The sequence below is a fragment of the Myotis nattereri genome (assembly GCF_964212035.1).
Source record: "Myotis nattereri genome assembly, chromosome: 1".
NCBI classification, from domain to species: domain Eukaryota; kingdom Metazoa; phylum Chordata; class Mammalia; order Chiroptera; family Vespertilionidae; genus Myotis; species Myotis nattereri.
In genome coordinates, this window is record NC_138075.1 from 69,531 (window position 1) to 82,743 (window position 13,213).

Sequence of the window (13,213 nt, forward strand, 5' to 3'; positions counted from 1 at the left end):
CTACCATAACCTGTTTATAGTTAAGTATTTAATGTTCAGACCATCTTTTGTGGTTATTTTAGGTCTTTGAGTTTGTACAACTGCCATGCAGGCCTTCCCTGAACTAATCAGGTTAGAATATGACCCCTTTCAACCACACCACCATGAGCACCCAGGTCCACCAATTTGTGGGAATTTGGGCTTCTAAATTCCACATGAAGTTCCTGTGTTGCATGGAGAAAATTTCTAATTTTAAAATGTTCCGGTAAAGTTTTACTTTCATCAGTTTTACATGACATTGTACAATGGTATTTCCAGGAAAACTATGAAGACACAGAGGAGGGAGGTTTCCAGCCCCACAGGCCTGTGGGGAAGAGGGTGTTGGTGCCTCCCCAGGACTCAGATCACACTCACTGCTGCTCTCTGCAATGCACAGCGGGCAGGAGAGGCCCACATGCGCTGGCACCCTGAGGCCAGAGTCAGGTGGGCCACTCCTTCCTCCTTTCTGATTGAGTGCCACTGACTAGTCCGCCTACACACAGGGAAGGGTGTTCTCCAGGAGGCTCAGGTGTCATAGCAGACAAGGAACCCTCACTCACGGCCCACAGCCACCCTGTGTGAAACAGGCAGGGTTTGGGGGGAGAGGGGGGGGGGCACAGGGAGCATGCCATTGCCCTGAGCCCAACCTGTTTAGAGAAGGAGACCTTACCTAGGGACTGGGGGACACTTGGTGCTGAAGGGCACGATTGTGGGGGACTGACAGGAATTGGTCCTAAAGGAACCTGTGGCCAATGTCACTAATCCTGGGACAGGCATCCACAGCGCAAGGCCAGCTGCTGACCAGGTCCCCTCTCAAGACCTGAGTCTCAGACTCACTCAGGGCTGTTACAGACCTACAAGAACTGCACAGGACTCCAATGTGGGGTGCTCAAGCTTTATTGCAGACGCTGCCAGCGAGCTGTCAGAGAGAGTGGTGTGAAAACATCCAAGGTGCACTCACCCTGGATATGGGACAGGACCCCTGCAGCCGCTCAGAAGTGTAGGCTTGAGCTCTGAGAGCGGGTTATGATGACTTTTTTTTTAGGTGTTTCTTCATTATGCCTGAGCTGTACAGTGGTTGGTAGGCTGACTTGCTGTTTAATTTTTAACTTCCACTTCAGTGACTGGAGTGGCCTCAATAGCTCTCACATTACTGGCTACGCCGAAGAGGATTGCGGCTATGAGGGCAAGCAAGCGACCAAAAGCGATTCTCAAATACGTCATTGACATAGGATTTGTCCTCACTGACCGAGTTCTTCTTGGAGGGGGTCCACTGTTCACACTCCCTCCGGCACCGTTATTTATGCACAGGGGAGGGTCCCAGCCTACATGGCAATGGCAGTTCCCTTGGTTGTTGCACACGCCCCTGTGGTTGCATTTGGAAGGAGGGCAGTCGTAGTTTATTTCTTCTATGGAAGAATTGCAGGAGCCCTTATAACAGAAGGCGTTATCACGACAGGGGGTACCAGTTCTCACAAAACCAACGTCGGTTGCTCCTGTTCCACGGTGTGTATCCAGTCCAAAACACCAGGTGTTTCGAAGGAGAGACTGATGGAAACTCACATGTTCCTGCATCCGAGGCATATGAGTGACGTTCACACACTGTAGGCGTCCACACAGATAGTCATCGCCATAACAACGGCCTGGATTGAACAGATGAGTAATTTTACAGTGTCCGAATCGGCTTCCCTGCCTATTAATTTCGTAGCAGTGTTTTGGAGCATTCAGCGCTCCTTCCCCAAAGATCTCCTTGCAGTGCACACTGCGGTCGGTACAATTGCCATGATAGCAGTAGCCGTCCTCGGTGCACGGGGTTCCATCTTGGAGATAAAAATTCCCAGGGCACCTCGTGTCCTCCCCCATGCAGTACTCCGGAAGGTCACAGATGTTCTGGATCGGTCTGCAGAGCGTCCCCGCAGGTGTGTAGGTGCAGTTTGTGCAGCATGTTTCTCTGTTACAGATGCTTCCAGGCGTGAAGTAGCAGTTGGTCTCACAGCAGGTGTTGCTATAGCACTCACTGAAGGTCCCACAGTCACACTGCTCTGTGTCTTCCACTTCAGAGTTTCCACATCGAGTGACTGTCAGGCTTTCGTTTACATGGACAAATTCAGTTAAGTAGAGGCATGCTGCATGGTTATTACTATAGGAGTTTTGTAGGTGCACCACAGAGCAGTTGCTAAAGGCATCTGTCAACACAGGGTACCTGTTCATGATGCAGGTGGTCCTTCGCTGGCAAACACAAGACTTTTCATCAAAATCCAGACCCATTGTCCTCGCAACTTGCTGGGTGGCTATAACCGCCAACAATAATATATGTCTGTACAGGTGACCCACATAGACCAGACTCCTGGCTGAGCACAAACTGTTCCCAACGGGATTAAAATTAAGTTCATGGGGTGCATCTTTCAGCATCATTAAGCCTGTATAGGGCTTAAATGGAATATAAATTTTGGCCTGATAATTCTGAGCAAATGGACCTTGGGGCACCGCAAAGTTGTTCATATCGGCTGGATCCCTCTGATTATAAATGACCATGATGCTGATGTAGTACCTTATGTCAAGGCCTCGGAACATGGAGTCCATTAAACTCCCTAGATATACTAGGAATTTGATGTTTTCTGACATATTTGTGTACAGAGTATAAATGGAATTTGAACTCATGAGGCAGGCTTTCATGTTTCCTCTGTGGGATGCATAGAGCTTACTGCTGACCCTGGAGGCTGCACTGGTGTTCACGTTGGAGAGCAGGGGGTGCCTCTGTGCCTTGTATCCCAGCCTGGTCGTGGGTCCTGTGGCGTTGGTGTCGGCTAAGATCTGAGAAACGATGTGCTCAAACCTCTGGGAATCCTTGAGGGGTTTGATTTCATAGGCAAGGTCGTCCACCTTCATGATGCCTTCCAGGCCCCCATAGCACGTGTCCACGGTGACCATGGAGAGAGGGACGTCCTCCAGGTAGCCCAGGTAGTAACAGTCGAGAGGGAAAAAGGGGGAGTCCACCTGCAAGGCCCCCTGGTCATCTTGAGTCATCATCACCACCTGTCCAGGCCAAAACAGTCTCTTGCGCCGCATGTGGAGGACGTGTCTCTGGCCCCCAAACCTCAGGCTGTAGGAGAGCCAGCCTGCTACCTGCACGGTTTTGCTGTGGTGCAGCTCCTTCCTGGGAATCACCACCTCGGAGGAGATGTAGCGCCAGGAGGGGCGACCTTGAGAACACTGGGCGGGAGCCATCACCACCCAGAGCCCAAGCAGCAAGAGGGGCGTCCTCAGGGTGACGGGGCCCCCTGCCAGCCTCATGTCCTTGATGGGGGAGAACTGTCAATGTGAATCGAGAGAGGGTGGGTCCTCAGTGAAGTTGGGTCCCCACCATCTGTGGTGGCCACTTCCTGCCAAGAGGATAGTGACCTGACCGAAAACCCACCCTGGCTGTGTCAGCTGAGGTAACAATGACAGGGTGTGGCAGTGGGTGGGGCTGGGCATGCATCCAGCTGGGGTGGAGGTGGGGGAGGTGAGAGGCAGGTCTGAAAGCTAAGGTGGAAATAAGAGAGAAGGAAGCAGGGCTGTGTCTCCCCTGCACACCTCAGGCTTCCCTCCAGCGACCTGCACACATGCTGTGTAGTTTCAGCAGTTAAAGTCCCTACAACCCCATTGGCTCTGTGAGCCTGCGTCACTTCCCAGGGGTCACTGTTTTCCTTTTTATGGGGCCTCTTCTCCCTAAGCCTCTGGCAGGCCAGCTAGGCTTTGTTAATTTTACCCTCATAGGTGTTGAAAGGCTTTAAATTGTAACTATATGTGTCTTCTTCTGGTTTGCAGCTAATTAGTTTCCAACCCTGAGCTCCTGCTGATTGCTGCTTGGAAGCTCTTTGGAGCCTAGTGAGGGAAGCGTCTCCCAGTCTCTACCTGAGGCTTCCTGGATGAGCTTTTCCTTTTCCTCCTGAAAGGGCAAGTCGTCGCGGGGCCTGACCACGCTGCTGGCGGCCTCAGGCACCGACTCCCCAGCCCACGGTGGGAGCCCAGCGCAGGCTGCCACCCCCCTGCCGCCCCCGGACTGGACCCACACGGCAGCGGCGGCGGGGCGGGGCGCATGCCCTAGCCCGAGGAGATGGAGGAGGAGGCGATCTCCGGCGCCCCGGGGAACGAGACGGAGGACGTGGACTTCCTGTCTGGGCTGGAACTAGTCGATCTGCTGGACCCCCAGCAACCGGACTGGCCCCTGGAGCCCAGGCTCAGCTCGCCCTGGGAGGGGGGGGGGGCCTAGGACGGCGCCCTCCATCTTGCCCTGGGTCCTCCATTTTTGGGGCGGCCGCCATGTGCTCAGGAGAGTGCCTTCTTCTCGGAAGCCCAGGCCCCTGCTGGCCACGCCCAGGATTTCTTTAAACTAACCAATGACAATCAAGGGACGTGCGCGCCATAGAGATGACCACATCCTGTGTAACAAGACCCTACTCGCGCCTGGCCAATCGGTGGGGCCCACAGTCCCCTCCCCTGCCCTTACTATAAAACCCACAATCCCATCAGGCCTCACTCTCTTTCAGCCACTGGGCTTACCGTTGTTGTATCGGTGAGTGTGGTCGGGGAGCCGAACTAGTTCGAAATGAAGGACTCTTTGCTTTTGCATCGGACTCGCTGGCTCCCTGATGGGCTTTTTGGGAACCTTGAAATCTGGGCACAACACTCCTCCAGCTGGTGATGACGACGGGAAGGACTTCTGGCCTAGTGGGAGCCATGGGGTTGTTCCCTGGAGTCCTTCCCTGTGATTCTCTCCTGGCCTTTGAGAGATGCTTCGTCTGCACGTGCTGACCAGCTCTCCCCTGAAGAAATGGCAGGCCTCTGTGGGTGTCTGACAGGAGATGTTATGGAATGTGGGATTTATGAAATCGGCACAGAAGTGACAGTCAGACACTGTGAGGTTCGGGAAAGAGCCTTTAATTAAAGCAGTGCTGCTGGTTCAGGGGACTCTAAGATCCAGATCCTGAACTGCCTGGACAATGAGATTTCTCTACATATATTGAAGGGGTTAAAAAACAAAACAAAACAAAACAGGGAAGAGAAGTATTTATTGTGCTTAGCAGATATCTTGTAGAAAGCTTGCAGCCTTGAGCACAGCATAGCTCAGATAACCAGGAGACACCTGGCATGGGAGGAACTAAGGATAGACCAAACCCGTCTCCCACATTCTTTCACAAATGAAGTTAATTACAGATAGCAAGAGAGTGCAGTAGAAAGCAGGTTACTGGGACTAATTCAGATTGCTAGCCCCCCCCCCCCCGCCCCCCAATGTCTCATTTTCCCTATCATGTGAACCAGTATTTTACACGTTTTTATCTAATTGTGCAGTGTCTTTAGGAGAGGATGGGAAATTCACTCACAGGTCGCGATAATAATTGATCGTTGTTCTCCAGCACAGGGTGGCAATTGCCCTTTTATTAAAGGCTACAGTCACTTTTTGAGCATAATGTGTTCACGGGTGTATTTCCAGGGCTATACATTGAGTTCTCTGCTGCGCACATTGCTTTCCCACTGCAAGACTTCTGAGTCCTCCCACAGTGCTCACCTGCCCCTCATACTATGATGCTGACAGACTCCTTCACCTCCTCTTCTGTTTCCACAGAGGGCGACATGTGGGTACCTGAGCTGACAAAGTCTAAATACATTCACCCTCCCTCTTGGATGCTGTGGACGGGCTGAGAGAGTCTGTCACTTCATGCTTGTGCAGCAGGAGGCATGAGGTATGGAGGCTGCAGGGTGCCAGCACCCTCGGGGACCCTGGTGGAGGGAGTAGCATCTGGCCTTTCAGCAGACTCTGATCTCTAGGAGGGGTGTCTTGGCTGGATGAACGCTGGCAGCAAGAATGAAAGATGCCAGGTCTGTGAGATCTGGTACATGCCATGCCCTGGAAAGCCAGTAGAAACACTTTCTGCAACAGAATTTGGCTCCTCTGAGATGTGCCTGTGTCCCTGAGAAGTACAGCTACAAAGGAATTTGCAACTGAAAAGGAACTGCCCTTTCCAAGGAGGCTGGGACCCTGCAGGGTGCCACACCAGGGTGCCCGTGGGAGTGTCAGTAGTGGCACCTCCAGGAAGAATGTGGTCATTGACCCAAAGCCAGCCACCAATCCTGTGTCTGTGTCTGAGAGGCACTCTCTAGTGGTGACCACAAAAGCACGTCTACCCGGACCCCAACGTGAGGAAGTGAGGTGCTCTGAGCCTGGATGGATACTGTCAGCCCTCCAGTGCTGGACAGCTAAAGCAGTACAGGGAGTATGTGTCCCTCCCAGCCTGTTGGTAGGATGGCCTTGGCCAGAAACCTCTGAGGCACTCACCCTGGACCATCGTGCCTACACCAAAGGTAACAAAATCTCAGACATATGCCACAGCAATTTATTTTATTTATTTTATTGTTTTATTGCTTAAAGTATTACAAAGAGTATTACATATGTCTCCTTTTGTTTTCCCGCCCTTGACAATCCCCTGGCCTCCCCTACCCCCCAGTGTCTTATGTCCATTGGTTATGCTTATATGCATGCATACAAGTCCTTCGGTTGATCTCTTACCCTCCCCTCTTGCCCCCCAACCCTCTCTGGCCTTCCCGCTGTAGTTTGACAGTCTGTTCAAGGCTGCTCTGTCTCTGTATCTATTTTTGTTCATAAGTTTATAATGGTCTTTATTATCCATAAATGAGTGAGATCATGTGGTATTTTTCCTTCATTGACTGGCTTATTTCACTTACAATAATGCCGAAGCAATTTCTTCACTGATACAGCTCCTAGGGCATTATAAACTAAAGAGAAAATAAACAAATGGGCTACATCAAAATAAAAAGCTTCTGTATAGCAAAAGAAACCATCAACAAAACAACAAGAAAACCCACTGCATGGAAGAACATATTTGCCAATGTTATCACCGATAAGGGTTTAATCTCCATCAATTACAGGGAACTCATACAACTTAAAAAAAAGAAAGATAAACAATCCAATAAAAAAATGGGCAAAGGACCTAAATAGACACTTTTCTTTTTCTTTTCTTTTTTTTTTTCTGGCGAAATCTCGGTTTATTAGTGCGTTTGGTAAAATAGACACTTTTCAAAAGAGGACATTCAGAAAGCCAAGAGACATATGAAAACATGCACAAAGTCACTAATCATCTGAGAGATGCAAATCAAAACAATGAAGTACCATCTCACACCTGTCAGAATGGGTATTGTCAACAAATCAACAAACTACAAGTGCTGGAGAGGATGTGGAGAAAAAGCAACACTCGTGCACTGATGGTAGGAATGCAGACTGGTGCAGCCACTATGGCAGACAGTATGGAGTTTCCTCAAAAAGTTAAAAATGGAACTCCTATTTGACCCAGTGATCCTACTTCTAGGAATATATCCCAAGAAACAAGAAACACCAATCAGAAAGGATATATGCACCCCTCTGTTCATAGCAGCACAATTCACCATAGCTAAGATCTGGAAACAGCCTAAGTGCCCATCAGTAGATGAAAGGATTAGAAAACTATGGTACATCTACACAATGGAATACTATGCTGCTGTAAAAAAAGAAGGTATTCTTACCATTTGCAACAGCATGAATGGAACTGGAGAGCATTATGCTAAGTGAAATAAGCCAGTCAATGAAAGAAAAATACCACATGATCTCATTTATCTATAATAAAGACCATTATAAACTGATGAACAAAAATAGATACATGGGCAGAGCAGCATCGAACAGACTGTCAAACTACAGCGGGAAGGCTGGGGAGGCGGGATGGTAAGAGATCAACTGAAGGACTTGTATGCATGCATATAAGCATAACCAATGGACACAAGACACTGGGGGGTAGGGGAGGCTAGGAGAAAGTCAAGGGGGAAATAAAAAGGAGACATATGTAATACTCTTTCTTTGTAATACTTTAAGCAATAAAACAAAATTAAAAAAAGAAAATCTCTATATCAATAATATATCTATATCTATAAATACATCTATAGTCAAACTATGCATATAACTAAATCAACATCTATATCTTATCAATATCTATCTATATCCATGGGAGTAGAGGCACATTTATTTTATCCCTAAGGAGTCACTGATTATTCCCACATCCTACTTCCTTACTGTTGGGGTCCAGCCCGAGCAGGTCCAGGGGTTCCCAAAGGTGTGGACAGAGTCAGTGAAGAAGGAAGGACACAGAGACAGCGTTCAGATCATCAGCATAGTTGGGTCCTCTCTTTTTCTCTCCCCTATTGTCCTGTTACAACTGCATTTATAAGCATGACATAATGGTATGTTTTGGGTCCTCCCTTGGCCTTCCTGGTTTCTTATCTGACCTTTGCCAAAAATCCTGTCTCTATCTAGTTCTGTTGATTTTAATCTTGTCTAGGTTAATCTCTGCATTCCATTATAAGGGCTATTCCAAGGTCACTATTCTACTGCTCTACTGATTAGCTACAAGGAAGTGACTGAAGGAGATTATCCTACCCAGTAAAGGTTATGTCCTCCCAGCCCTGCTGCTTGCCTTCCCTGGGACTGCCCTGTGTTGGTGGGTCTCCAGGGGTATAGGCTTTGGTGCTTTCCCTGGTGGGCAGACCCCTGGGGATGTGGGCCCAACAAGTCCCAAATTTACTGCCAACAGTCTTAGTCCAAGTTTTTCATAGGTAGTACATGGTATTTCTGTACTAGGGGGTTTCACTGATTTATTCTCTTCCTTAGTCCTGTTAATCCCTAACTCCAGGGAAAAAATCCCCACCTGGGGAAACAACCTTTCTCCGCGAGGTGGCCCTGGTTAAAACACATAGTGCTAAGAGGGGGAGCAACCATATTAAGAACAGTATGCCATATACGCCAGGTCCCTTGAAAAATATGCTATGCAGATGTTTCTGCCCTGCAGCGACTGTGTCAAGCAGCAAGAATGGACCGGCTTCCAGCACCTGACCACCTCCTACAGCATAGCCCCTGGTGTGGAAGGAGAGGTCCCTGGGCATGGTGACCAGGACCCCACAGAGGGCCTGGTTTTCTGAGGGCACAGTCAGCACCTCCTTCCAGGAGAAGCCCCAGAGACCAGAATCTCCCCTCACATCTTGTCCTTTGTATGTACAGACACCTCCCATATGCAAATGCCCACACGGCCACCAGACATACACACAGTTGGCCTCCACTTAAATGCAGGGCCTCCTCACCCTGGAGAATACTTTCTGGGGGACGAGGACCTCACCTGCAAGACATGACTCCCATGTGGCACTTCCTCTTCCTGCTGTCAGCTCCCAGATGTGAGTGACTCAGGGCTTAGACGTGAGGAGATGGGGACCCTGCATCTGAGCCCAGGACTCACTGTGTTCTCTCTGTCGCAGGTGTCCTGTCCCAGGTGCAGCTGCAGGAGTTGGGCCCAGGACTGGTGAAGCCCTCACAGACCCCCTCCTTCACCTGCTCTGTGTCCGGGGGCTCAGTCACCAGCAGTTACTGGTGGAACTGGATCTGCCAGCCCCCGGGGAAAGGTTTGCAGTGGATGGGGTACTGGTCAGGGTACACAAGGTACAACCCAGCCTTCCAGGGCCGCATCTCCATCACTGCTGACACAGCCAGGAAACAGTTCTCTCTGCAGCTGAGTTCCGTGACCACCGAGAACACGGCCGTGTATTACTGTGTGAGAGACACAGTGAGGGGAAGTCAGTGTGAGCCCAGACATTAACCTCCCTGAGGAGACAGCAGGGCTGGACTGCAGGGAGCGTCCAGGACACCAGGAGGCGCTCAGGACACACAGCACAGAGAGCAGCCCCAAGAGCAGGGGCAGAGGGAGGTGGGGAGGGAAGAGCCTTCCTGTTGGGCTCAGGGATTTCCTCTCAAGCTCTCAGCTGCCTCCAGGGATCGCCCTTCCTTCTCATGTTCTCACCGCAGACAACAGTGAAGAAGGGACATTGTGTTTGCAGGTGACACGTCGGCAGGGAGTAGGGACTCTCCTTCATGAAGGCTCCTTCACAAATTCTAAAAGTGGCTTTTTCACTGTCTTTTCAATGCTTTGCTGATGAGTGTGAGCTTCACGGATGGGTTGCTGCAATTGGGCTGTGTGCACAGCTCTGCCTCCCTCCCTGGGGGTCACAGCTCCCTCAGTGTCTGTCTCTCCCTGTGCCCTCCCCCTCCTGGTTCCAGAGAGTTCACAGGGCCCTCCCTCTGCTGAAAGGCCTGAGCTCACTCAGGGCTGGTGGACCTCACCCATCCTCTCTGGGTCCACATTGATCCCCAGAAGAGCTGTCAGCTCCGTGCACCAAACACAGGGAGACCCACATCCATGCAAAGAACGGGCCCTGCTTTCCATGAGGAAGCAGTGCTAACCCCACAGCGGGGACAGGTGACCCTGAGGCTGGGATGTGCATCATCGAACTCCTCCTCCACCTTTCCTCCTGGAGCCAAGGTTTTCTAGCTTCACTGTGGGTGAGATGTGCATTGGGAGCATATTGGAAGCCGAGGAGCATCCATGGGACCCCCTATGTCCATACCGTCCTCTTACAACTTGCCCAGGAAACACTGAGTCACACAAACACATAGTCACACACAGGGAGTCAGTCAGTCACAGAAACACACACACAAACAGCAGATAGTCTCACACACAGAGTCACACACACACACAGTCACATACACAGTCACAAAAAGTAAGACACACAGAGTTACAAACACAGTCACACACACAGTCACATGCACACACACACACAGTCACACACTCATTTCTGGGAAAGATATGCATTCACACATGAGCAGTAATATAAAACTGTTCATGTCCTTATACACTGGACTTTATGAATTCTATATTAGAAAATGGGGTTATCCCTAACTGATTTGGCTAAGTGGATAAAATGTCAGCCTGCAGAATAAAGGGTCCTGGGTTTGATTCCGGTCAAGGGCACATACCCCAATGGGTGACGTACAGGAGGCAGCCAACCAGTGATTCTCTTTCATCATTGATGTTTCTATCTCTCGCTCCCTCTCCCTTCCTCTCTGAAATCAATAAAGAAATATTTCTTTTTAATTGTTTAAAAATAAAAAATAGGGTTATATTTCATTCTCTTGAATGCCATATGAAATATACGAAATAAATATGAAGTCTGCAAGCAACTATTATTTCAACACTGGCCACACCTGTTAAGATCAACAGTTCTCAGCCCTCTTAGTAGAAGCTCAAATTAGGAACTTGATCCCAACTTTGCTAGATTGCTACAAATTTTAAAAAATAATTGAATTAATAGTGAAAACCTCCCACCAAATTAAAGCCAAGGACCAAATGGCCTCAAGGGTGAATTCTACCAGAATTTCAAATAGGACTTGATAACTTTCTATTAACTCTTCTTGAAGTCTTCCAAGAATTAAGGAAAGAGACAACACTTCCAAACAGATTTCTTGAAGTGACCATTACACTCATATCAAAGACAAGTAGAAACATACAAAAATGAGAGGTCAATATCCCTGATGAAATTACATGCAAAACCCTCAAAGATATGCCAGGAAACTAATCTGCACACTGAAAGGATCATTTACCAAGATCAAGTGGGAAACCATCCTTGCATCCAAGGATGCATCAATGTACATAAAACAGTAACTGTGCTACATCTCATTCACATAATGAAGGATAAAGTATACCAATGCATATACAGATACAGAATAAAGCCTTTAAAATTGAAAATTGCTTCAGAATTAAAATTCTTAGCAGCTTAGTTGTAGAAGCAATGGACCTCAATATACTAAAGGCCACGTTTGAAAACCCCAGAAAGGCAACATGACCCACGGTGGGTGAAGGAGAGCAAGAGAAAACCCCATCCAGGGGCCTCTGGACAGCACCCCTAGGTCCTCATCAAAACCCCAAGGAAGGAGGACTCTCAATCCTGGTAGCTGCCCCCAAAAGAATGGGGTCAGGGTGATGGGTCTCAGGAAAGGAGGGAGGGAGGGGGGTCAGGATGGAACCCCTTGTGGCCAGCATCCTTGATTCCTTTCCCATCTGGGGTCTCCCCGAGAATGACAAGGTCAGGCCTGCAGCCCAGGGTCTCAGCTGCACCCTTATAGACAGACTCCATGCAAATGGGGCTCTCCTCCTTCTCATAAAAGAGGGTCCTTGCCCGGCATGTTGGGGAGACACCCAGAACCCAAGCGCCTGAGACAGAACCCCAGCGGCTCCACCATGGACTTGGTGCCAAGCTGTGTTTTCCTCCTTATTTCTCAAGGTCGTTCTCAGGAGAGGGGAGCGCTGAGACCTGTGCCTGTGCCTGTTGGTGCTTCCATGTGATTCTCAGTCCACCTTGTGTCTCTGTGTTTGCAGGTGTCCAGTGTGAGGTGCAGCTGGTGGAGTCTGGGGGAGGCCTGGTGCAGCCTGGGGGGTCTCTGAGACTCTCCTGTGCAGCCTCTGGATTCACCTTCAGTAGCTACTGGATGAACTGGGTCCGCCAGGCTCCAGGGAAGGGGCTGGAGTGGGTTTCTGCTATTAGTAGTAATGATGGTAGCACATACTACGCCAAAGCTGTGAAGGGCCGCTTCACCATCTCCAGAGACAATGCCAAGAACTCGCTGTATCTGCAAATGAGCAGCCTGATACCCAAGGACATGGCCGTGTATTACTGTGCGAGACACAGTGAGAGGAAGTCAGTGTGAGCCCAGACACTAACCTCCCTGAGGAGACAGCAGGACTGCATTGCAGGGAGCATCCAGGACACCAGGTGGCGCTCAGGACCAGCAAACCCAGGGTCCCAGCTCAGAGGCTGCCCCTGGAGGGTTGTGCAGGCTTCCTATTGGGGTCAATGCTTTCTTCCCTCCTAGTGTCCCTGGGGCAGTTCCTCTTCCTTCTTTGTGTCTTTAATTAGATTCTCTGCAATAAAAAAGCAGGAAGCGGCTGTGTGTCAGATCTGGTGGACTTCTCATCTGGGCCCTTCCTGTCACCATGTCCCTGATGGTCGCTCTCTGGGTTGACAAGGAAAACATTGTAGGGATTCCTGTCCCCTCACTGAGAACAAAGTCCACCACCCTCCACGCAGTGCTGAGTGGGATCACGGAGTCCAGGCCCCAAAACTCACCTGAGGGTGAACAGCCCTTCGCTCTGCCCCAGGAGGAGCCCTTTGGGGGCAGATAGCAGCTTGCCTCTCACTGACATCGCTGCACATGGAGGTTCAGCGTCTGACCCCTGTGGGCGCTGCCCCTCTGTGAGCCTGGAAGATGAACCCAGCTCCCAGTGTGTCC

General features: G+C 49.9%; 1 protein-coding gene across 1 annotated transcript; it reads right to left on the bottom strand.

Moving 5' to 3' along the window:
• Window positions 1–1,116: 1,116 nt before the first annotated feature.
• Window positions 1,117–3,312, bottom strand: LOC308529954 (disintegrin and metalloproteinase domain-containing protein 21-like; the record flags this gene model as incomplete). Its single annotated transcript, XM_081106362.1, has 1 exon — window positions 1,117–3,312. The coding sequence occupies one exon, from the start codon at window positions 3,310–3,312 to the stop codon at window positions 1,117–1,119; it is 2,196 nt and encodes a 731-aa protein (XP_080962488.1).
• Window positions 3,313–13,213: the final 9,901 nt, after the last annotated feature.